The 25,471-nt window shown below is 28.7% G+C and overlaps 8 protein-coding genes across 8 annotated transcripts; 3 read left to right on the top strand and 5 right to left on the bottom strand.

The window, feature by feature from the left end:
• Nucleotides 1-410: 410 nt before the first annotated feature.
• Nucleotides 411-7,321, bottom strand: PNEG_02726 (carbamoyl-phosphate synthase, large subunit; the record flags this gene model as incomplete). Its single annotated transcript, XM_007876561.2, has 7 exons — nucleotides 411-500; nucleotides 543-602; nucleotides 654-1,057; nucleotides 1,101-5,211; nucleotides 5,255-5,851; nucleotides 5,896-7,124; nucleotides 7,171-7,321. The coding sequence occupies 7 exons, from the start codon at nucleotides 7,319-7,321 to the stop codon at nucleotides 411-413; spliced, it is 6,642 nt and encodes a 2,213-aa protein (XP_007874752.1).
• A 1,185-nt stretch (nucleotides 7,322-8,506) lies between these two features.
• On the bottom strand, nucleotides 8,507-9,369 carry PNEG_02725 (NADH-ubiquinone oxidoreductase 19.3 kDa subunit, mitochondrial; the record flags this gene model as incomplete). Its single annotated transcript, XM_007876560.1, has 6 exons — nucleotides 8,507-8,571; nucleotides 8,617-8,677; nucleotides 8,723-8,848; nucleotides 8,894-9,030; nucleotides 9,090-9,290; nucleotides 9,333-9,369. The coding sequence occupies 6 exons, from the start codon at nucleotides 9,367-9,369 to the stop codon at nucleotides 8,507-8,509; spliced, it is 627 nt and encodes a 208-aa protein (XP_007874751.1).
• A 309-nt stretch (nucleotides 9,370-9,678) lies between these two features.
• PNEG_02724 (hypothetical protein) lies at nucleotides 9,679-11,704 on the top strand (the record flags this gene model as incomplete). The annotated part of the gene is made up of 7 exons (XM_007876559.2): nucleotides 9,679-9,702; nucleotides 9,747-9,851; nucleotides 9,898-10,143; nucleotides 10,195-10,471; nucleotides 10,518-10,902; nucleotides 10,944-11,233; nucleotides 11,274-11,704. The coding sequence occupies 7 exons, from the start codon at nucleotides 9,679-9,681 to the stop codon at nucleotides 11,702-11,704; spliced, it is 1,758 nt and encodes a 585-aa protein (XP_007874750.1).
• Nucleotides 11,705-12,057: 353 nt separating this feature from the next.
• PNEG_02723 (hypothetical protein) lies at nucleotides 12,058-14,413 on the bottom strand (the record flags this gene model as incomplete). The annotated part of the gene is made up of 6 exons (XM_007876558.1): nucleotides 12,058-12,202; nucleotides 12,243-12,536; nucleotides 12,582-12,884; nucleotides 12,930-12,941; nucleotides 12,991-13,122; nucleotides 13,169-14,413. 6 exons carry the CDS (start codon nucleotides 14,411-14,413, stop codon nucleotides 12,164-12,166), a joined length of 2,025 nt encoding a protein of 674 aa, XP_007874749.1. The 3' UTR covers nucleotides 12,058-12,163.
• Nucleotides 14,414-14,517: 104 nt separating this feature from the next.
• On the top strand, nucleotides 14,518-17,871 carry PNEG_04290 (hypothetical protein; the record flags this gene model as incomplete). The annotated part of the gene is made up of 15 exons (XM_019757809.1): nucleotides 14,518-14,747; nucleotides 14,796-14,839; nucleotides 14,895-15,131; nucleotides 15,180-15,563; nucleotides 15,611-15,664; nucleotides 15,722-15,822; nucleotides 15,881-16,019; nucleotides 16,067-16,143; nucleotides 16,187-16,354; nucleotides 16,399-16,560; nucleotides 16,607-16,942; nucleotides 16,987-17,034; nucleotides 17,078-17,247; nucleotides 17,292-17,430; nucleotides 17,470-17,871. The coding sequence occupies exons 3-15, from the start codon at nucleotides 14,939-14,941 to the stop codon at nucleotides 17,869-17,871; spliced, it is 2,373 nt and encodes a 790-aa protein (XP_019613375.1). The 5' UTR covers nucleotides 14,518-14,747; nucleotides 14,796-14,839; nucleotides 14,895-14,938.
• A 1,420-nt stretch (nucleotides 17,872-19,291) lies between these two features.
• PNEG_02720 (hypothetical protein) lies at nucleotides 19,292-21,317 on the bottom strand. Its single transcript, XM_007876554.1, has 2 exons — nucleotides 19,598-21,317; nucleotides 19,292-19,549 (listed from the first exon to the last, which is right to left on the bottom strand). Exons 1-2 carry the CDS (start codon nucleotides 21,288-21,290, stop codon nucleotides 19,317-19,319), a joined length of 1,926 nt encoding a protein of 641 aa, XP_007874745.1. The 5' UTR covers nucleotides 21,291-21,317; the 3' UTR covers nucleotides 19,292-19,316.
• Nucleotides 21,318-21,531: 214 nt separating this feature from the next.
• Nucleotides 21,532-21,880, bottom strand: PNEG_02719 (hypothetical protein). The gene is made up of 2 exons (XM_007876553.1): nucleotides 21,711-21,880; nucleotides 21,532-21,666 (listed from the first exon to the last, which is right to left on the bottom strand). Exons 1-2 carry the CDS (start codon nucleotides 21,842-21,844, stop codon nucleotides 21,546-21,548), a joined length of 255 nt encoding a protein of 84 aa, XP_007874744.1. The 5' UTR covers nucleotides 21,845-21,880; the 3' UTR covers nucleotides 21,532-21,545.
• A 250-nt stretch (nucleotides 21,881-22,130) lies between these two features.
• Nucleotides 22,131-25,293, top strand: PNEG_02718 (hypothetical protein; the record flags this gene model as incomplete). Its single annotated transcript, XM_007876552.1, has 6 exons — nucleotides 22,131-22,207; nucleotides 22,264-22,273; nucleotides 22,319-22,533; nucleotides 22,593-23,456; nucleotides 23,503-24,899; nucleotides 24,948-25,293. The coding sequence occupies exons 1-6, from the start codon at nucleotides 22,169-22,171 to the stop codon at nucleotides 25,291-25,293; spliced, it is 2,871 nt and encodes a 956-aa protein (XP_007874743.1). The 5' UTR covers nucleotides 22,131-22,168.
• Nucleotides 25,294-25,471: the final 178 nt, after the last annotated feature.

The raw sequence follows: 25,471 nt of genomic DNA, 5'->3' as shown, positions 1-25,471 counted from the left end.
TTATCTTTATTATTAATGATTTATTTGATAATCTTGAGAAATCTTTCAAAATAATGCTAAAATATGTAACTCAAAAGTATAAGAACATTATAAAAATAAAACTTAAAAATATTTTGAATATTTTCTTATTAAATTTGCAATTTCTAAAATTTTGATAAACACATCTTTTCTGTTAAAATACAAATCTTAATACTAAATCAACTTAATATTTATTATATCATACTAATATAATTCTTATATATATCCAATAAAAAATATTCAGTATCAGTATTTATGAATATAATATATCGTTAATAATAGTATTTATCAAATATATTTATAAAACATAAATGCTGTATTTAAAACATAAGAAAAATTAACATTTTAAACAATATTCTAAAAAATATTTAACTTTATATTATTACCAAAAATCATGATCGCTCATTGATTCCTAAAACAGCTACTAAAAGTGCCATGCGAATAAACATACCATATTTTACTTCTCGAAAGTATGCAGCTCTCTATTATAATTAATATTATCATGAGAATAAATCCAACAATACCTGATCAAAATCGACTTCTTCAGATATTTCTTTATTTCTAGGAAGTGGATGCATAATAATCTATATTAAAATTAATATATATATATTTATATTTAACAATTCCCGACTAACCATTTGTGGTTTTGCCTTATGAAGAACATCATTATTAATTGTAAAGGAATTTTTAAGCCTTTCATATTCTTCTGGATCAGAAAACCGCTCTCCTTGTACTCTTGTACAATATAATACATCTGTCGTAGAAATGATCTCTTCAGTTAAAGCAAAATATTCATTAACAATTTGATCCTGATCCAATATAGATCTCTTAATATCTTTCGGTAATGCTAGCTGAGGAGGAGAAACTAAATTAATCTCAACCTGATAAAAACGTAACAATCTAACTAAAGAATGAACGGTTCTGCCATATTTAAGATCACCAAGAAATGTTATGTTCAATCCATTCACAGTTCCTAATTCTTCACGAATTGTATATAAATCTAAAAAAGCTTGAGTTGGATGCTCATAACTTCCATTACCTTAAAAAATAAATATAATTTCAAATAATTTGGTAATACGTACCCCCATTAATAATCGGGACAGGAGAAAACTTAGAAGCTATACTTGCACTATCTTCTGAAGGATGCCTTAAAACAATAGCATCTCCATAACACCCTAAAGTTCTAATTGTATCTGCTAATGATTCCCCTTTTTTCACACTTGAAGTGCTAACATTGATAGAAATAACACGACCACCAAGCCGTTGCATAGCAGCATTAAATGAAGCAGATGTTCTTGTAGACGGTTCAAAAAATATCATACAAAGAACTTTAGACGCTAATAAATTCAATATGCCTTGACGCTCCACAGCAATTCTCATTTCATGAGCAATAGAAAATAGCAAATGCATATCTCTACGATTAAACTGTTGAACTGATATAATATTCTTACGAAAAAAATTCGTATTTCTAATCAAAGAAAATAAAGTACCAGCATCTGAAATCTGAGAAACAAATGATAATGATGTTTTCTTGAATTGTTCAGAGTATATTAATGGAGAATTTCTTTCATTTAAAGACCTCGAAGATGAAACAAAAGGCTTCAAGTCTGTATCTTTTTTTAAAGAAATCAGAGAAACATCTGTTAAAGATAAGGACGAACTGTTAAATGTCATAGATATATCTTTTCCTTTGTAGTTTGGAAAAAACTTTCCATCAAGATATGATGTTTGGCCATTAAACACTACACGATGTATTGATCCTACCATTTTTTGACCAATAAAAGGGGACCATCCATCTACTAAATTTAAAACATAACTTCTATCAATCTCTACCTCTATAAAAGTATCTGCTTGATCTGGAATACCGAAAATATGCTTTGGATTATAATATAATCTCAACAATATATCATCCAATGTTAACCTTTTATCCGTTATTGCAGTAAATAATAAGGAAAGAGACTCTGAAATACCAACATGAAAACAATGTGCCTGATTGAGTTCATATGCGACTTGATAAGGTAAACATCCAACTGAAAAACAATCAATTATTTGCATATTTTCCCACAATGATTTCTGATCTACTTCTGTAGGCAAAGCCTTAGACTCATGAATATCAGACTGAGAAAGAAATAGAGAATAAATAGACACATCACAAGTAACTTTAAGACCTTTTTTCTTGCTTAAAGATATTAATAATATATCATCTTTAGTAGTCACATTAGAAATATGAATAGGCTTGTCATATAAGCTAGTTAGAAGCAAAATAGAGGCCAAATCTGTTCCCTTAGCATCTGTAATCATAACTTTGGTATTAGGCCAAGTATTAAAGTTAGAAATTACAGAGGCTAATTTGCTAATATTTTTAGATAAAAAACTAGATGGAATAAACAACGATGTTATATTTCCTGATATTTGATCCAAATAGTTTAAGTTCTCAGGAACTACCACTACTAAAAAAGTAAAATCACAATGCGTAGAATTTTTGAGATTAAGTATTACTGTTGGAATTGATCTTGCATCCATTACAGAGTTATTTAGCCCAATAGGCATGATACAAATTGTTGTAAAACCAGATGTAACATACTGTTTTGTAATATTTTCAAAAGTAGATGAATCAATTTCTGTTATTTGAGGAATAAATGCAGCAATATCTATAAACCCAGGTAAAGTTATAGATTTATGACTAGTCTGAAAGTCTACAGGGGAAATATCTATTGATGAAATTCTTGACAAAGCTTCTATCATAAGTTTTGCGCACTTAACATTAGTTATAAGTGGAATAGAATAATCAACTGCCATTCTTCGAGTCCTATATCCAATGCTAGTATAATTTGCAGGACGTCTGAAACGATTATTTGATGGTAAATTAATATACATATCTATTAAATTCTTCGAAAGATGCTGAGTCAATGAATATTCTGATTTCTGATGTTCTTCATCTTCTGGTAATGCTTCTAAATACTTCACAGGAATTCCATGCTCATAAATAAAATCAGCAGTCCCCGCTGTCGCAAAAAGCTTAAAACCCAATTTATGCAATTTAATAACTGATTCCAACATTTCTGTTTTTTCTTTAAAACTCCCAATAGATAATAAAATATTCTTTTTTGGAAGCTGTATCCCTGTTGAAACAAGGGCCTTAAGATATGCCTCATATTTATCTTTTCCAAAAGATGCAACTTCTCCTGTAGATGCCATTTCTACTCCTAATACAGGATCTGCACCATAAAGTCTACTAAAACTAAATTGAGGAACTTTTACACCAACGTAATTTTTTGATATATCTACAATAGGATATGGGTCAACTGAAAAGCCCAAAATTACATCTGTAGCTATTTGAACCAAATCGACACCCATAACTTTTGATACAAAAGGCCATGACCTTGCTGCGCGAACATTACATTCGATAACTTTTATTTCATTATCTTTAGCAATAAACTGAATATTAAAAGGACCAGTAACATTTAAAGCATTTGCAATTTGGATAGTAGCCTGTTCAATTCGATATACGGTTTCCGGATCCAAATCTTGTGGAGGTAAAATTAAAGTAGCATCACCAGAATGAACACCAGCATTTTCAACATGTTCCGAAATAAAATGAATAATCAATTTTCCATCTTTTGCAACAGCATCTAACTCTATTTCTTTTGCACCTTCTATATATTTTGTTATAACAACAGGATGTTCTTTTGAAACGTCTACAGCTTGTTTAAGATAATTTGCTAAATCATCTTTAGAATAAACAGTATTCATAGCAGCTCCAGATAACACATATGAAGGTCTAACAAGAACAGGATAAGTAACAGATTCACAAAAATCAGATGCCTCATCAATACTTGTAAGTTCTTTCCATAATGGTTGATCAATTCCAATTCTATCTAGCATTCGAGAGAACTTATATCGATTTTCAGCAGAATCTATCATCTCTGGGGATGTTCCTAATATTTTAACATTACGTCTATGAAGTGAAAGAGCAATATTATTGGGAGTTTGTCCACCCATAGAAATTATAACACCACTAGAATTTTCAATATCATAAATATCAAGAACCCTTTCAAGACTAATATTTTCAAAGTATAATCTATCAGCTTCATCATAATCTGTGCTAACTGTTTCTGGATTATAATTAACCATGATAGTCTTCACGCCCCGCTCACGAACAGTCCTTATAGCACGAACAGCACACCAATCGAACTCTACAGATGATCCAATCCTATACACACCAGAACCGAGAACCATTACACCATGATCTCCAAATGATATATCATGTTCACTAGAATTATATGTCATATAAAGATAATTAGTATAAGCAGGAAACTCCGCAGAAACAGTATCAATTTGCTTAACAAATGGAATAATAGAGGCATCAATTCTTTTTTTGCGTATAGCTAATTCAGTTGATCCTAGAAATTTGGCAAGCTGGCGATCAGAGTAACCAAATCGTTTTGCTAAGGAAAGAAGAGAAATAGGTATATTATACTGGTTATATTCTCGAATTTTCTTTTCAAAATTTATAAGTCCCATGAGTCTATCTAAAAACCATTTGTCAATTTTTGTCAACTCCCATATTCTTTCCACAGAATAACCAGCATACATCGCATTTGCAATAGCAAACAATCGCTGATCAGATGGTGTTTGCAATTCCATATCTAAAGACATAAGAGCATCTGTTTCATTAAAGCCGAGGTTATTATAATCAATAGCTCTAATTGCCTTTTGAATAGTCTCTTCGAAAGTACGACCAATACTCATAACTTCCCCAACAGATTTCATAGAAGAACTAAGCTGGGTATTTACACGTGTAAACTTCTTAAGATCCCAACGTGGTATTTTAACCACAATATAATCCAAACTTGGCTCAAAACATGTAGACGTTTTTTTTGTAACAGTATTTTTAAGTTCATCAAGAGTAATTCCAAGACCAAGCTTAGCAGCTATAAATGCAAGAGGAAATCCTGTAGCCTTTGAAGCAAGAGCAGATGACCGAGACAATCTAGCATTGACTTCAACAATATAATATTCTTTTAAAAAAGGATTTAATGCATATTGAATATTACATTCACCAATGACACCAAGATGCCGTACAACATTAATAGCAGTTGTTCGTAACATGTTATAATCTTCATTAGAAAGAGTCTGAGATGGAGCAACTACAACAGAGTCCCCTGTATGTATTCCTAAAGGATCAAAATTCTAAACATAAATATGTTATCGTTTTAAAATATAAAACTCTTACTTCCATATTACAAATAGCAATACAATTATCTCTGCAATCACGAAGTATCTCATATTCGATCTCTTTCCAACCTTTCATACTCTTCTCAATCAATACTTGTGGACTGACAACAAATGCTTTACTACATAATTCGTATAATTGTGTAGCATTATCTGCAAAGCCTGATCCGAGGCCGCCTAAAGCATATGCTGCTCGAACAATAACAGGATATCCAATATCATTTGCTACTTTCATTGCATCTTTAATATTTGAAGCAGAAGCAGATATAGCACATTTCTCGTTAATTTCTTTCATACTTCTAGCAAATAACTCTCGATCTTCAGTCATAATAATAGTACTTATAGGTGTCCCAAGAACTTTAACTCCTAGTTTTTCAAATTCATCTTTAAGACGTATTCCTACATTTAGAGAAGTTTGTCCCCCAAATGTTACATAAATTGCATCAGGAATTTCATATTTTATCACCTTCAATACAAATTCCGGATTAACTGGGAGAAAATAAACTTTATCCGCCAACCCTTTTGATGTTTGTACAGTTGCAATATTGGGATTGATTAAAACAGTATATATACCTTCTTCTTTTAAGGCTTTAATAGCCTAAAAACAATTATTATTAATGAAAATAAAAAAATAAACAAGACCTGGCTACCCGAATAATCAAATTCGCCAGCCTGTCCAATACTTAAACCTCCACTACCAAGTATCAAAACCTTTTTAATACAACTTCTAAAACCCGAAATATTATCTGGAAGAATTTTTCCAGGAATTTTAAAAGAAACAAGACGCTTTTCACTAAAAGAACGTTTAATAACATCAATAAATACATCAAACATAAATTCAGTATCGTTAGGGCCAGGTGCTGACTCAGGGTGAAATTGAACAGAAAAAAAAGGTAAAGTTTCGTGATAAATACCTTCATTAGATCCATCATTAATATTCACATAAAGTTCCTTCCAATTATTTGGTAAAGTTGATGCATCAACTGCGTAACCATGATTTTGTGAAGTAACATAACAACAACCATTTATCATATTTGTACATGGAATATTTTGCCCCCGATTCCCGAATTTCATTTTCATAGTTTCTGCACCAATAGCCCTTGCAAGAAGCTGATGACCTAAACAAATTCCAAAGATTGGAGTCATTTCAGCATCAATACATTTTTTCAAACGCTCAATAACTGTTGTCAAAATAGAGGGATCACCCGGTCCATTAGAAATAAACAAACCATGATAATCATTTTCCAAAAAGAAATCATAATTCCATGGAACTACTTTAAGTTCTACACCTCTATTTAGAAAACAACGAATTTGATTCGCTTTTATCCCAACATCAAGACATAAAACTCGAAGTTGCTCACCAGAAGATAGCTTCTGAGAAACTTCAGGCAATGGCTTATAAATATGCACACTAGTTGTGGAAACTTCCTTAACAAGATTCCTAATATTAGGATCTACCCATTCAACGCTTTCAAATTTATCCTTCCAAGAGTCATCATTATTAGAAAAATCATACAAAGCACAATCTTGTTTTATTTTCAGTATCCTTCCAAGCATAGATCCTTGGTTTCTTATTTTTTTTGTAAGAGCCCGAGTATCTACTCCATATATTGCAGGAATGCCTTTCTCTTGTAACCAATCACCAAGACTACTTTGAGAAAGATAATGAGAATATGTACGCGAATAACTTGAAACAACTAAAGCAGAAACATGAATCTCTTTGGATTCAAAATAAAGTGGGATATCTGGAAATAATGGATCCACTTTTTCTCGAGACGGAACACCATAATTACCCACAAGAGGAAAAGTAAGAACAAGAATTTGACCTCTATATGACGGATCAGTAATAGATTCCGGGTATCCAACCATTCCTAAGTCAATTATTAAAAACTATTAAATCTATATATCTTCTAATACCTGTTTGGAAAACTAATTCTCCAGAAACTGATTTTTCTGCTCCAAATGAATATCCTTGATATGCAGTGCCATCTTCAAGCTCCAATACAACCTCCTTTGGATTATTATCAAATGAAATAGGAGTTTCTGAGGAAGAAGGCCTTATAAGCATATTACAACTTATAAATTATTATTTTCTATAAAAAACTCTAGTTAATCATATTATCTATTTAAAAAGAAATACCTGTTTCAATATATAATGATATTCCTAGAAAAATATTTCAAAATAATAAAACAGTTAAGAAAAAAAGACATTAATGATCCTCAAATAAACCTTTTTAAAAGATACATATTTAAAAACAATTATTCTTATCTTTTTATCAAAAATATTTAAGATACGATAGTGATAATAGAACTTTTTATATGATTCATTATGTAATTTAAGAAAAAGATATAAACTGATTAAAGAGAAACATTATCTTTAAAATATCATGAAAAATAAATAAAATATATTTGTTTTGATAAGATGAAATTTGTTATATAATATTAAATATATTTTCTTTAAAAAAACTAAATCATCAGTAAAAGAAGAAAATAAATAAAATTAAGAAAAAAACATATTTCTAATTGAAAATAATCTATAACTATAAATATATCTATTTATTTAAAATAAAAGAGGGAAAAAATACAGAGAAAAAGCTAAAAAGGTTTCATAATTCAAATATATAACCATAAAAACATAAATATAGATTCAATTTATCTATGTAATATCTATTATAAAAACATAATTGTGTATTTAATGTGTATATATTCAAAATTGTAAAAAAGTAAACATTGTATATTAAAATATAAATTTATATGAAAAACATTAAACTAAATTCATGATATTAAACATACAAATTAGATTTCAAATAGATATAATATCTTAAAAAAATTCTGAAACATTTTTTTAAAACTATTTATAAATCCATGCATTTCTAAAGATTATCAAAAAAAAGAATCATAAATGAACAAAAAATCTTATAAATAATTTAAAAATAAAAATGAAAAAACTTATACATCTTTTACAAGTTTATAAATTATTGCTAAAGAATTTTATCATGCAAAAACCTTGTATCCAAGATAATACACGAATATAAAATATACATAACATAAAAAAAGAAAAATAATATTCAAACCTTTCTAAAGAAAAAATCCGTAAAAATACAATTATAAAACAATAAAAAAATAGACCAAAAGAAATTAATTGATATATCCCAATTTCTATTTATAAAAAAAAATCAAAACTATCATTTTTTAAATCAAGGAGCACTTTCAAAGTTATCCATAAACTAGACCAATAATTTATCAAACTATTTTACTTTCGATACCATAAACGTGTGATTTTTTGATTTCGTTGTTTTTTTTGTAGTAAAAAAATTCCTATCCATTTAAGCATTTTTAAAAAATAACTAATTAAAATTATACCATATAAAAGTGCTTCACTGGTTGGTGGACATCCTGGAACATAAATATCAACAGGTATAATCTAATTTAAATAAATAAAATTTCTTTCTTCAATAATAAAAAAAACCCTATCACATCCTCTAACAACACTATACGAATAATGATAATAACCGCCTCCATTAGCACATGATCCCATAGAAATAACCCATCGAGGTTCTGGCATTTGATCATATACTTGCCGTAAAGCTGGTGCCTTAAAACACTTTAACAAACGCAATCATTCTTCCTTAAAAATCACCATTTTATTTGTTAAAGTTCCAGCAACAATCATTACATCCGATTGTCGAGGACTTGCCCTAAAAATAATACCTAATCGATCTTGATCATATCTTGGAGCAGATGCATGCATCATTTCAACAGCACAACATGCCAAACCTTTCAAAATGTCAAAAAATCCATTCATAAACATTTTCTTTTATATTTTAATCCATTACCAAACGTCATCGGCCAAATACTTCCTTGTCTTGCCCAATTAACAATAGCATCCACTGATGTTAAAACATAATCCAATGACGACTTTTCTTTCTTCCATGGAATTAAATCCCCATTACTTTCCCCAAGTATTTCCTTCTTTTTCAATAAATTAAATGGTCTCCATGAAGAAATAAACATTCTTCTTATTTTATCATCAAATCCTATCATAATTAACCTTTTTAAGAGCGAAAAAAACCACAAACCTCTAGAAAACACTGTCAATCTACTTAAATAGATCATTACTGTTTTTTCTTCTTAAATTTAGCCCTATTTAAAGGATCTCAATTTCTTATTAAAAAATAAGGATGATCGTTACGTAGCCCTCATTTTTTAACAAAAATTCTTTTTTTAAAAAAATACAATATTATATTCATTATTTTTACAAGCATATTTTTTTGTTGAAAACTAATAGATATTCATAATTTTTGTTATTTTATCAATACTTTTTTTTTTAGACTTACTTTTTGCTTTTTCTATACGGATATATTCATCGTTATTAGAATCTAAACGTCTAAAAAACCAAAATTTTATATTTTAAAGATTTATGCCATGAAACTTGTTATTTACGGGACGGTAGGAGTTATTTTGTGAGAGGAAGTTGATTAACTATAAGATAGAGCAGTACTATTGCTACAGCTTTTGTTATTCTTAGCGCATTTTTGAATAGATCTAATTTTTACGCAGCATGCATATATTTAACAGAAAATAGTGCATGTTTAATAGTATAGAAAAGTTTATTAGTGAAAAGAGACTAATATTTTATAAAAGGTCTTAATGAATATGGGTCTTTTCCTTACAGCGATTATTGGAAAAGGAATTCAAAGGATTTTCTTTGGGCCGTTACGTGCTATAGAAATTGAGCATCTTTATGAACGTGCTTGGTATTCTATTACAGAAACATGTCTTGCGATGACTATTTTTCGGAATAATTTTGATACACGATCAATTATTGTTTTGGTTACATTGATTTTTCTGAAGACATTTCATTGGCTTTGTTTTGATCGACTAGAATTTGTAATATAAATATTCGTTGATTAAGTTGACAATTTTAATTTTACTCACTAGACGAGACAATCAGAAAGCATACTATTGAGACAGCATGTACGAATTGTTGTTTCTATCGTTTTTCTATTAATTATTGATATTCTTATGACCAAATTTTCGATTAATACAGTTCTTCATGAAAAACCAAGTATGATGCTCATGTTCGCCTTTGAGTTTGCTATTTTGACATCGACGATTATTGGTGCAGGGATTAAATATATTTTTAATCTTATCGATTCATATCAAGATAATTGGGAAAATAAAGCATTATATATTTTATATCTCGAGCTTTTTATGGGTAATTATTGTAAACTAATTGTTTTCTTACTGATGTAAAAATAAAGAACTTTTCAAGCTTATAGCATATAGTATTTTTTTCATATTAGCATTAACATTCTATGGTCTACCACTTCATATCATTCGAGATATATATATGACTTTCAAATCGTTTCTTGCTAAGTGTCGTGATCTTATTCGATATAAAAGAGTTACAAATAATATGAATCAACGGTTTATAGATGCAACATTTGAAGAAATTGCTGCTACTGAAGATAAAACATGTATTATTTGTCGTGAAGAAATGGTTCATTCAAGCATAAAAAAGTTAGATAAAAACAATAAATCACAATCACGTATCAACAGCACTCCTAAAAAATTACCATGTAATCATATATTACATTTTAATTGTCTAAAAAATTGGCTCGAAAGACAGCAAAGTTGTCCTACATGGTATATTTCATATTATCTTTTATCTATTTTAACATCTTTAGTCGGCAATCAGTTTTAGAAGACCAATCCAGGGAAATATTTAACATAAATAGAACCCAAATATTTGATTTTTTACGTAATTTAGCAAGAAGAAATGTCGAGGCACCAAATAGAAATCAAGAAACAAGACAAAATAATAATCCTGTTCCGCAAAACCCTGCTAATTATCAAAATCCACAAAATACACCCATATTTCCAAACAATTATAGATTTTATTCAGACTGGACAGTTATTCCATTAATTAATCAAAACATTCATTCAATACATAACATAATTAATAATGACAATTCAGGTAATTACTATTATAACAAAAATATTATCTCATAGCTTAGACACATCTTTTTCAAATAATGCAGAAAACACTAATAAAAATAAACAAACAGATTCTAATTCATCCTCCGAAATTAATAAAGGAAAAAATTACAAAGCATTTTGCCTAAACAATGTTGACTCTAATTTTCAATCTGCATTCCCAGAAAGACTGGATATAATTAATTTTAAAACACAAGCACCATCCAACACTATATATACAAGAGATTCAAATTTGACTAAAGTCGATTCCACTTTATTTGATGCAGATAGCATAAAAAAAATTGAAGAAAGCAATAAACTACTTTTGCAGGCTCAAGAGAAAATTTCACAGAGTTTACAAATACTAAAAACTCAAGAACTACAGAAAAATATTGAAAGTAAAAGCCCATCAAACACTGATGAGATAGATAAAAAATTAAATAAAAATGCCTCTTTAATGGAAAACTCATAGATGGTCGAATTTCAGAGATAGTTAATACTTTTAATAATAAAAAGTTTGAAACATGTGATTTTATAAATTAAGTCATTAACAATACAAACCTGTTTTCATAATGCAAGAGTCATTTAATGCCAAGGAAATAATCCATTATTAATAAAAGGAAAAAGATGGGGAATGCAATTAGCTACTTTTTTGCTTAATTATGAACTGAATTATTCTATTTATGGCCAAAGAACATATAAAACTTTTCTTGAATACATAAAACTATAATGCATTCGCCAAAACAGGTACTTAAATAATTCTTCTATTTCTTAAAAACATTCTATAATATATCAATAAATAGAATTTTTAATAGAAAACAAATCTAAAATTTGGTTAAGTTTTTCTAAAAATTAAGACAGAGAAAAAGTAATATCAATATATCTCCTTATTAATATTAAACCAGTTCTCATACTTTTGATTTTATATACATTAAGGCTTAAAATAATTCCCATAATTTATATCCATATCCTTAAGAGAGTTAGATAATAATAATTTCCAATTTACTTACAAGTATAGTATGTAAAGCATTACAGGATCGTAAATATGGCAAAGATACATTTTTCTCTTTCGAATCAAATAATAATTGAGATGAATGTGTAGATTTCGAAAATAATGATTGTAATGCTTCGTATACAGCTAATGTACATGCAAATTGAGGTGATGAACGAAATACTCTAGCAGGTCCTCCCTTAAACAAAGTCGAAACACCCTCTTCTTTAATAATTGTAAAAAAAGCATGCCGAATACTTTTATAAGTTGTTTCGCCCTTTCTAGCTTCTACTTGTAATCTAGTCTTTATAACCTAATCAAATTATTTTAAATAATATATTTAATAGTAATAACAAACATCTGCAGGTGTTGTAAAATATGCAGCAGGGATACCAGCAATAGCACCAGAAACAAGATGCTCAAAGATTTTTAATTTTTTTCCAGAATTTTCCTTGAAATAATCATTCTTTAAATGAGAATAAACAGGAAAATATATAGCACTAAAAGGTATGTCGCGTAATAAACAAGCAGATGTGCCTTTATAAAGTCCCGAAAGACCTAAATCTCTTATAATAAATAAAGCATTCTTACGAAAAGCATCCTTAGAAGAAACAATGTGTTCTCCTTGCATCTGAAGTCTTATTTTTACAATTTCTAAAGGCTTAATTTATAAATTAATAAATAATAATTAAGATTGTAATATTACATTTGTAAATATCTTTAAACCATAATTAGAAAACAATTAAATAATATTAAATAATATTTACCACTTGAGAAGCTCCAGCAGAAGCACCAGCTAATATTTCCCAATAAAGTTTTATTTTACCGTTATCCTCTTTAACTATATTTCTAACCAGATCATTTACTGTAAGCTTTGTAGCTTTTTCTGGTATCACGCCCTTTAATACCAATTAGAAATTTAAAAACTAAAATAGATATATATACGATTAATTGAGGACCCACTCCACTATATAACCCCCAAATACCTTCGTTTCTTAAAACCTTTTTTGCACAATCAAAACTATTTCTATAAAGCATCTGTTCGCCAATCCTGATCCTTGCATTTTGCATCCTTGTCTTTACTAAATCTATTGGATAAACAACAATGGCACCCGATGCACCAGCAACAGCCCCTAATGAAAAATGATAAATACTGTCCAACAAATTTGGAAGTAACTTTTTTATTTTTCCATATTTATTTACTATTTTCAATTCATCACAAGATAGAATATTCTTTTGTTCTACAGAGTTTTTCCATGAAACATCTAAGATTTTTATAAAATCTTGATAGCTTAAACGACCTGTATCATTATCTAAACTAGAAAAATGAAATAAAATATCCATTTCCATAGGCGTAAATAAAGAAGAGCATCCCATTTTTTCAGCTTCTCTCATAAAATCAATTTTTGTAATCCTACTATCTGGTGAATTCAAAGTAGCAGTTCTAACAATACGCTCAATCATATTCATTTTTCCAATAACATTGTGAAATGCCCTTATGTTAGCATAGCTAATTTTTTGCCCACTAACCATATTGCAAAGAGTATGCAAATGCGTTAAAAGATAATCTGATAATTTATGCCAAGACAGTTTATTAATAATTTTTGAAAACTCATCCAATCCAATATATCCTAAATTCTCTTTATCATAATAAACAAAAGCTTGCCTTATACGTTCTTCTTCAAGATCTTTCATCATTTGAATAAATTCAGGATATGTCATCATATTATATTTTCTTACATTACTCATATAAATTTTTGACCATGATGTGTTCCAATTAAAAGGAATACTATCCGAACATTTATTCGTAGATATTATCTTTTTAAAATCTTCATATGAAATCTTCCCTGTTCCATTTATATCAAAAAATTTAAATATAATCTCATATTCTGCATCATATTTTGCAAGTAATTTCTCAAAACAAATCCAATCTTCCAAACTTAAAAGACCTTTTTTCTTCACATCTGCTACCCTAAAAAGAATACAATACTCATCCCGCTTTATCTTATGACATTCTCCTTCTGAAGTAATTGCATTGACAAAATCTTCGACATTCATATATAATTCTCCATATTTTTCTACCGTAGCATACTTTTCAAAAACAAATTTATAATGATTCTCTAAAGATCTAGACTTATCACTAAAAACACTTATAATCCGCTCAAAGATTGACTGCAATTCCAAGAACATTTAAGAAATACATTAATTTCTTAAAAAATCAGTCAAATCTTAACCTGTAAAGACGATTATAATTAAATTTTAACTTTTTAATTAAAATATAAAAATATTAAAGTAAATTAATAAATTAAAAAACAAATTAATAAATTTTTATAAAATATTATTTTATAAAAATTTCTATTAAATAAAAATTAAAATTAATAAAAAAATGGAAATATAAAACAGATGTAGAACAAATGACATATTTAGATTAAAAATATACATATTTTTAATTTTTAAGAAAATAGGTTAAAATCTCAAAATACGACTGTTTCGAAAGATAAAATTCTTATATTTTTTTAAATCAGTATTTTCTATTTTTTTATTAATACTTGAGACTAAACAGATTATATAGAAGGAATATGCAAGATTTTCTGATTGAATTGATATTCATATTGAGTATTATTAAGGTTTATTAATTTGTTTATGTATGATTTTTATACAAGAGAAAAAGCCACATTTAAGAGAAGTAAATAATTTATAAGAAAAGAATAATTAATGGTTCCTCGTATTGATTATAAAGGAGAAAGTAGTTGTTTTTCTAATTCGGCTCATGCCAGCCGGCTGGCAGTAATTAATGAAAATAATTATGAACAAATTACGGAAAAACCAAGAGAAGAACGGTCGTATTTGGAATTTTACACAAATTTTAACATAAACGAACCCCTAAGAATTATATATTCAAAAGATGGCAAGTGATATTAGAACAATGTTTTTTTTTTCTTACATACTTTTAAAGATCACAACTCAACCGTTCCACTTTTATCAGATGATCTAAACAGCTCTGAAATTCGTAAATCATATGGCGAATTGAATCAAGAAAATGATTTTGATAGGAATTATGATAAATGTTTAGGATCGAAAATAACAAAAAAAGAAAAACATATATTTGATTCTGATATGTCATGTGATATTTCCAAACAGGATAAAAAATCAGAATCAAAAGATGAACAATTGAAAAATATAGAAAACCCATATATTCAAAAATCATCGAAATTTTCATTTCGAAACATTCAACCTTTTGAAAAAGAAGCAAGGTATACAGGACGTTCGATAATGGAATATGGTTATCAAGAAGCGGATATTTGGAATAGGCCTTCAGATACATATATTAGATTCGTAGGTATATATATAATAAAATATCAAATTTTCTAACTAATATTAATTTAGAAGAGTCTAAAGAGACTTTAGCAAATAGAGTCGAATACGACATGGACGAACAAGGTTAGTTATTACAAGTATTTTAAATGAAGACTCATCCTTTGGATAATTTTTGGTTAGAACAATATAATTCAAAAAGATTAAAATCAGAGGGAGATACTATATCACATGAACTCTTTGAAATCGTATTAACAAAAATCGAAAAAGAATGGATAGAACTTGTATGTCTTTAATTATATAATGTATTTTTTGAGATGAAAAAATAACATACATATGAAGGATAAAAGAATGCCTAAAGATCAATCAAAGGAAAATTTATCTCCTGATGATTCAAAATGTTCAATTTGTGACGATGGAGAATGCGAAAATGTCAATGCTATAGTATTCTGTGATGGATGTAATTTAGCCGTTCATCAAGGTATTTTGGATTATTTAGTAATATAAGTATCTCATAACATATGCTAGACTGTTATGGCATTCCATATATACCTGAAGGGCAATGGTTATGTAGAAAATGTCTTATATCTCCTCAAAATACTTTGGTATTGTTGTTATATAATTATATATCCATCTTAACATAATAAGAATTGTATCTTTTGTCCTAATACCTCAGGTGCCTTTAAGCAAACTTCAGATAACAGATGGGCACATTTACTCTGTGCTATTTGGATTCCAGAAGTTACTGTTATGAATACTGTTTATCAAGAACCTATTGATAATATTCACAAAATCCCTGCATCAAGATGGAAACTTGTGAGTGTTTTGTCTGAGATGTATTATATTTACTTATTTTAAAGATATGTTATATTTGTCAGCAAAGAATGGGCGCATCAATTCAATGTGTAAATAAATCTTGTTATAGAGCCTTTCATGTTACATGTGCACGTAGGGCAAAATTATATATGCCTATGAAGAAAAATAACACAGAATTAAAAGCTTACTGCGATAAACATGTTCCTGTGAGTATTGTTTAGTTAAGTGATTCTTATACATTAATGTAAAAAGAGTTTCTGGCGTAATGAACATGATATTGCAAAATTTCTTTATGATACTAGAAAACAATTTTTATCTTATACGCCTTCAACTTCTGAATTCGTAGAAAATAATCATAATTCTAATTATATACACGGAGCATCATCTAAAATCTATATAAATTTAAAAAAAGCAAAAACATACCCCCTTATACCAGTATATATTCAAAATAGAATATTGGATTATATACATAAATTCCCAATCAGAAAAAAATCGATATTTATTACAGATATTTGTAAATATTGGTCACTGAAAAAAGAATCACGAAAAAATGCATCATTAATAAAAAGATTGCAATTAAAAACTGAGGTTTGGAAAATATATCATACAGTTGTATTTCTAAAGTAACTTAGAATGAAATTCGTAATCTTTCAACAGATCAACTCTCAGAAAGAATTGAGGTATACTTTAATTAATGTCCATATTGTTAGTTAATCATTCAAGTTTGCAAAAATCTTAAAACATGATCTAGAAAAATTATTAGAGTTAACTGATTCTGTTAAAAAACGTGAAGAAGAAAAAAAGAAGATTTCATGTTATTTAGAAACAATGGCCGATGGACTTTATTTTCCTATTACACATATTATTAGATATATATTAAACTGCATTGAAGGGTACATTATTTCTCAAGTTAACTATTAAATTTAATTATTATAAGATGGGATAAAAATAAATTATTTTCGAATATTCCAATTGATACTTTTAACTACAATTCAATAAATGGCATGCCCACTTCTTTATCAATGATCTCTAAAAAAATCGAGGACCGAGAATATGCTAATCTATTACAATTTAAGGTATTTTTTTTCTCAAAAGAAATTAATTAATGATTTAAGACTGATCTGATGCATGTTTTTGACAATGCTATAAAATACAATGACCACAATACAATATATTATAAAACGGCAGTAAAATTTAAACGACAATGTGAAAAATTATTTTTGGATGCAGAAAACAGCATTTCTTTTTTGAAAATGGAGAATGAGAGAATGGTATCGGATTGGTCTATTTTTGAGCCAAAGGGGTTATCTATAAAGGAATATGTGCAAATTTGGCCAGGAGATGATATTAGAACAATGTCTCCACTTTCTGAAATTGCTGATGAAGAATTTAACCTTCTTGAACGGCATGTAAATTTGATTCAAAAGAAAGATAATCTCAACAAACAAAATATGAAAAATGATATAAAAAAGAAAAGCAAACATAATTTACGAAGTAGGCCTCAGAAATTCAAATAATATATCAATGTTTATATGAATAGTCATAATATATTCATATTTACAATTTATCATAGGATTATATATCATAAAAATTACAGTAGATATCAATTTCTTGTTGTTATTTTATTATCAAATACATTTACTTATATCTACAAATAAATATTCATAAAACTTACCTAGGAATTACATTTATTCTTAAAAGAAAAAACAAACATTTATACAGGGATGTAAATAAAATATTATTAAGACATTTAAAAGACTATAAAAATAATTAAAAGCAAATACTATAACCTTAGGACAAAATATAATATTTCCACTAACAATAAATATCACGGACTTAAGACATAATACATTTATACTCAAAAGTAACCGAAAATATGAAAATGTATAGATGGATATTTCCATGCATTTCCGCTACAAGTTTAACAAAAAAAAAAAGAATATTGCATACACCTTCATAATAGATAACACGATATAATAGATATACAATATCTTTATTGTAGAAATACAGAAAAATATAATTTATATCATAAATATATATCAAAAAATATCCAAAAAATTCATCAAAAATAGTAAGTCTACTACACTATCAATAACAATTCTTCATCTTTACCATAAAAGTAACCAATCTACAGTCTTTAAAATAAATTAATCTTATAAAATAAGTATAAAACTGCTTTTCATATAAAATAAAAATGATACTAGAATGTTATTTGCCAATAGATTACAAAACAAAACAATCTTTTCTAAACAGCTGATATATAGAATATCAGTGACGGTTGGTCTCTTTCCTTTCAATGCGCATCTCATCTGAGACAAAACACATCATATATAGACATACAAATATTCTGAGAACAAAAACAATATATAACCATTAATAATTCACAAAACTCTCGTGAAAATTTTATTCAGAAATAGTATATAAGCCAGTAATAAATCCATAAGAGCTATTGTGATAAAAAAATGTATTTCTATCTTAAATAATAATTCAAATAATTTAGCCTCTTAAAACTCTTTCAAATTTTTTTCCATATATTCTATTCCAGCATATATTCACTCATTAATATGCATATTTTTTAAAACAATATAATACTCATTTACCATTTCACTATTGGAAATTTAAGTAAACTTATAAAAAAAGTATCATATATTCATGACTTCCAAAATACGAATATCCTATTATATTTTTAAAAAATCAACACATATCACCTAAATATATATATATCTTTTAGAAATTTATATATGACTTAAATGTTCACCTAAACTCAACCCTTATATAATTAATAACAAACGTTCAAAAAAGACAAAGACAACAGATTGTATACTTATTTTTCTCAAAACATATTTTCATCTACTGTCTTTAGTACTGAACCATAAGTCCAAATAAATAATTAAATCGTATATGAAAAATGTTATCATTATATCATACAAAATACATATAAACCAACATTCATATTTAAAAGTTATTGTTGTTTAACCCACATCTCCTCATTTAAAACTGTTAACCAGTTTTTACCAGCATTTTTTTTTAAAGCCTCTACTTGATGACTATAATCCTCATCCTTCTGAAAATTCATATCAACATCATTATTCTGAACTAGAGAAAAATTATCAATATTACAATCATTATTTTTAACTATAGTTTTTCCAATTAATATTTGGTCATCCTTAGGAAACTCATCAAAATCAACAATTCCTTTTCCAACATTAGAACTTCTTTCAATAGTTGAAATTTCAAGAATACCATGTTCAGAAAAAATAATTTTCTGAGGATCAATATTAGATGAATCATGAGATATTTTTTCAGATTCCAGCGAAATTTGTTTACGTTTGCGAACTTTTTCAATCAATCTACGTCTTTCCATGATTCCTGGCCCTTGTCCATCTATAAGAACATCACAAACATGGTTAGGCATGGAGCGAAATATATTAAATATAGTAATTCGATAGGTCGAAAAATGCTTATAAGTAAATGGGTTTCCAGATACCCATATTTGTTTAAAAGTGTGCGCATTTGCTAATCTTGTGACTTCCATCGGATCAGACAAACAATTATCTCTAATATCTAATCTTTGAAGATTTATCAGTTTCTCAATTCCAATCAACGATCGTAAGCGGTTAGAACGTATATCAATAGTAGCTATTGACAAAAGAGGATGACGCATTAACGATTGTAATGACTCAATCCTATTATAAGAAATATTTAAAGATTTCAAAGAAGTAAGTATCGATAAAGAATATGGAATCTCAATAAACATATTATGAGAAATATCCAAAGAAACCAAAGAACGCGCAATTGGAATTACTGCAGAAAATGAGAGCATATTCAATGAATTATTGGATAAAGATAAATATTTCAAAAAATACCATTTCTTTAAGGGAAGAATTTCAGGATGAGGCTGTGCAATTGGCATAGTATCAGCAGAATTACAAGATCTATTGGAAGAATCCGAATTATGTGGATGATACTGTACTTCGGAATTATCATATAACGGTGATGAAAACTTTCTAACATGAGATACAAATGCCTTCTTAAGATCTATTGAAGACTCTATACTTGAAATATTAGCCATTTCAATCAACGGATGAATTTGATTCGATTCAACAGATTTATTTCGTAATGCCAATGGCAAAGAATTACTCTTACGAATCCTCATTTTTCTACGTTTTTCAATATTCTTCAAAACAATATCAACAATCAATTCACTAGCATCACGTATTCCACATCCTTTCACTGTTAAAAAACGCAAATTATCTGCAATCTTATCCCAGCCATAAAACCTTCCAATTTCAATATTCACAATTTCTAAACTCTTTAAATTCTTGAATACAAATAAAGGAATTGCTGTATCAAAAGGAAATTCCTCATATCCATCAATCATTCGATAACTTGACGACGGAACCAATCTTAACGAAGGTAACTTCGTAAAAGATGAATATAAATACATAATATCTGTCCGAACCTGCTCATAAACCCTTTCTTTAGGCGAAATCCTCCATCCTGAACTCAATCGCCCCCATATATTAGAAACTCCCTTAACTACACTTCGAATAGAATTTACACTCCGAATAGATCGTGTATCACTTGTATCTTCTTTTTTCCATCCATTCGGATAATCCTTTAAAAACGATACATAGTTTCCACCCTCATTCCCATTCTGCAACCTTTCTAATCTTATATTCATTGGTCCTGTCGTCAGTTCCAACTCACTAAACCGAGAAAGCACATAAAACAAATAATGCGGCGTCATAGACAACGTACATGATCTCCACCCCATTTTCCCTTCATTCATCCATTGATAAAGACCCATTAGAACTGATATCCTCTTTTCCTCTGATTCAATCCATCTTGTTGGATTCTCCAAAGATGATGCCAATGATGACTCATTTGCCCGAATAAACTGGACCAACCGACGGAGGTACACATCTCCATCCATCCCTATAAACCCTACCTATAGCTCTTAGATACTCTATCCTTCTAGCCCTCTTTTATAGACCTTTTTATAGCCAACTTTTGTTTCGCAAAAAAATCTGGTTAACGTCCGACTCTCAAAAGAAAGTCTAATAAAACTTAAAACAAAAAATAAACAAAAATACAGAAAAACAAAGAGAAATAATGAAGATATAACCAATTGTTTAAAACATAGAAAAAAATAAACAAGTTTGTATAAAAATTCAAAGTTAGAAAAAAATTACATTAAAATACAACAAGAAAATGATCTTCTGTTAGAAAATGATCCAGGAAATCGATCGTTTTGAGCCCAGACAGAAGGTAACATGGGATCTTTAGTTGAAGTTGCAAAAAGAATAAGTCTATAAAAATAAGAAAATTTAAAGAAGAAAAAGAAAAAAAAAACGATTGACAAGCTTCACTAACTAAAATTCTTGGACGTTCCAAATCTTCTTTTAGTCGATTATTTAGTTCTGTCATGCGACGTAATTTTAATTCCGATATTGATGATTTAAGAGGTCTTTTGTGCGATCCAACCATCTTTAGTAACTAAAAACAAAAACCTGAAATATTTTCAATATGCCGAACTATAATCAATAATCTATATCAAGAAATCTCAAGAAAATTGTTACTTTAAAAACCGGTTTATAAATATTAACCGTTTTTTTTCAAAAAAAACGAAAAAAAAGAAAAAATTATATATATAAATTAATATATAAAGGGTATTTTCGATAGAAAAACAAAGCTTAACCGTATAACCTATGTTTACAACTTTTTTAAAAGCTTAAAACAAACAGACTCGTTGCCTCAAAGCGACGGGCACATTTTTTAAAAAAATCTATAAAATATCTAAGTCCAGTAGAGATGTTACTTCCGCAAAGTAAACCGGAGAATGTCCTAAGAGTGAGTATAAGGAAGATATTTAAGAATAATATGACTAATAGGAATGAATTTTATAGCGTGCAGAGGGTTTGAAGAAAAAAAACGGAAGAAAAATGACTGATTAATGAATAGAACTAATTGCAGTGGGTCAAAGCCCAGCAGCACTACAATTACTGCATGAATTGATCCTTTCGAGGTGTTCTAGGAATGCAGCGGTGTCATCTTTGAAACCTATTATGTTACGATTTGTAGCATTATGTGTAGATTTGAGGAAAGGAAAAATGGCAAAAGAGGCTCTTTATCAGTATAAAAATATTGCACAAAATACATCAGTAGGAACGGTTGAGGTATAAAGAAGAGAAAGTATTTTTTATAAGGTTTATTTACGTATTTTCTATTATTTTAGGTTGTTTTAAAAAAATTTATTGATTTAGTTGAAGAAAAAGTTTCAGAGGCGCAAGTACACGCAGAAAAGCTCGTTTTAGATACGATCGATGATTTAGAGGCATCAGAGACACCGGAAAATATTATTTTGTCTACTGTTTCAGGAGATCAATCAAAAGATCGTACTGACCGTGCAGTAGTAACACCATGGCTTAAATTTCTTTGGGAGACTTACCGTACAGTCTTAGAAATTTTAAAAAACAATGCAAGGCTTGAGCAGGCATATCAAAGTGCAGTGAATCAAGCGTTTAGTTTTTGTTTAAAATATTCAAGAAAAACAGAATTTCGTCGACTTTGTGATCTTCTTCGTACTCATCTTCAAAATGCTACTAAATATTCTGGACAACAACATTCGATTAATTTTAATGATCCAGATACACTTCAGCGTCATTTGGATACTCGTTTTTCTCAATTAAATGCAGCAGTAGAACTCGAACTTTGGCAGGAAGCCTTTAAATCAGTCGAAGATATTAATAACTTATTAATGCTTTCAAAACGGCAGCCGAAATTATTGGTAATGACAAACTACTATGAAAAGCTTGGAAAAATTTTTGCAGTTAGTGAAAATTATTTATTTCACGCACTTATTTGGAATAAATACTTTGCATTGATTTCTTCTCAAAACAAAGCATTAAGCGATAAGGAACTTGAAAGGATAGCTTCTTTAGTTCTTTTATCAGCATTATCAATTCCTGTTATCAATATAACAAGGTCAAAGGGAAATAATATTATGGAAATTGATGATACGAAAATTCGAAATACAAAACTTGCAGCACTATTATCGCTTTCAAAGCCTCCTACTAGAAGCAATCTTTTAAAGGAAGCGGTAAGTCATGCATTATTTGAAAAAAAACATCTATTTATAATTTTAGCTCGGAAAAAACATTTTAGTTCATGTAAGAAAGGAAATCAAAGAATTATGTAATATATTGGAAGTAGAATTTCATCCTTTAAACATTTGTCAAAAAGTTGAGCCTTTGATTAAAATCATAGCCCAAGATCCAGATATGGCGCAATATATTAAGCCTCTTCAACATGTCATACTTACTCGTTTATTTCAACAATTGTCACAAATATATGAAACAATTCAACTAGACTTTTTATTTAATCTTGTTAACTTTTCAGAACCATTTAACATTGATTCAATTTACATTGAAAAATTTATCATGAATGCCTGTAAAAAAGGAGAATTATCTATTCGAATTGATCATTCATCCAGATCATTAACTTTTGAAACAGATGTTTTTACATCTCATCATACAGTAACAGATAGTAATATTCGACTACAGTCTACGCCATCTGAATTAATACGTTCTCAATTGTCACGTATAGGGAAATGCTTACTCACTACGGTTTGTATTATAGATCCATCTTTTCTTCAGGAACGTGAAAATCAAAAAAATGCTGCAAATGAACGAGCTGTTAATGGTATTGAAAAAGAGCAAAATGAAACATTGGCACGAAGAGCACTCATTGAGCATCGAAAAGAAATTGTTGAAAACATGATGATTTGTAAAGAAAAAGAAGCAGCAACCAAGAGAGCACAAAAATTGCAACAAGAACAAGAAGCAGAACAACGGCGCATTGCAGAAGAAGCCAAAAAAAGAGAGGCAGAACGTATTAAGAAAGAAGCAGATGCCATTCGTGCAGAAGAAGCTAGAAAATTGGCAGGCGAGCTTAAAGCTAAGGGTGCTTTAAAAGTAGATGTTGACGATTTAGAAGGACTAGATACATCTAAATTAAGAGCCATACATCTAGAACAACTGGAAAAAGAAACGCGAGACCTTAATGAGAGATTACGTATTACTTCTAAACGAATCGATCATCTCGAAAGAGCATTCAGAAAAGAAGAACTTCCTTTTCTTAAACAACTTGCAATTGATCGGGATGCTTCAGACAAATTGTTTCATGAAAAATCCAGAAAATTGAAACTCGAAGCATCACGAGCAAAACATGATCATATGGTTGCACTTAAGCATCGCTTTCAAAGGCTTCATTCCGATTATATGATTTATTGTGATATGTTTCTAGAAGAATGCAAAAAACAGCACAATAAACAATGCAAAATTGCCAATAAAGCCTTAGAAAAAGAAAAAGAGGATAGAAGAATTGCTTATCGTAAGAAAAAAGAACAAGAAGAGAAACGAAGGTTAGAAGAAGAAGAAAGAAAAAAGAAAGAAGAGGAGGAGAGGGAGAGAATTCGCCAAGAAGAGCTTAGACTCAAAGCTATTCAAGAGGAAAATAGGGCTAGGAAAGAAGAAGAATTAAGGTAATTCATGTTTCCAATAAAAATATTTCTACTAAAAACTCTATTTAGAAAACTTGACCAAATGGCTGAGAAACAAAAACAAAAAGAACTCGAAGTAGAAAACAAACTTCGACGAAAGAAAGAAGAATTATTTTCTAACGATCATTCTTATGATCGATGGTCCAAAAAAGATCGATTACCTTCTAATCCCTCCGGAGAAGAAAAATGGAGGCCTGGAAAAGGTTCTTGGAGGCTTCGTGTTTCCGAACAAACTGAATCTACTGATTCTAACCTCCTTAACAAATCTAAACTTGAAACACTTCAAAAATTAGGAAACAAGTCTTTAAACACCGATCAACCTTCTATTGCCATCTATAAACCTCCTGCAATAAGAAAAGAAAGCTCTCGTTGGTAAAATTCATTTATTAAAAAAACAGTCTTCATATATATATATATATATTATCTATCGTCTATCATTTCTTATACAATATATTTTAAAAACATATATATTTTGTTAGAACATATTTTAATATATCAATCATAAGCTTATTCATTCTTATTTTCAAATTTCTTAATAATAATGTATTTTAATT

The sequence above is a fragment of the Pneumocystis murina genome (assembly GCF_000349005.2).
Source record: "Pneumocystis murina B123 chromosome Unknown supercont1.7, whole genome shotgun sequence".
Taxonomy (NCBI): Eukaryota; Fungi; Ascomycota; class Pneumocystomycetes; order Pneumocystales; family Pneumocystaceae; genus Pneumocystis; species Pneumocystis murina.
Note: the sequence above shows the minus strand (reverse complement) of the source record. Positions and strands in the feature narration are given on the sequence as shown.

Excerpts from the sequence above, each read along its gene's own strand:
- PNEG_02719 (XM_007876553.1), bottom strand. The coding sequence starts at position 21,844 with ATGGTTGGATCGCACAAAAGACCTCTTAAATCATCAATATCGGAATTA. Across the intron at positions 21,667-21,710 it reads GTTAGTGAAGCTTGTCAATC|ACTTATTCTTTTTGCAACTT; the intron begins GTTTTTTTTTTC and ends TTATTTTTATAG.
- PNEG_02720 (XM_007876554.1), bottom strand. The coding sequence starts at position 21,290 with ATGGATGGAGATGTGTACCTCCGTCGGTTGGTCCAGTTTATTCGGGCA. Across the intron at positions 19,550-19,597 it reads AATTATTTTTTCTGAACATG|GAATTGTTGATTTTGATGAG; the intron begins GTATTCTTGAAA and ends ATGTTGGAAAAG.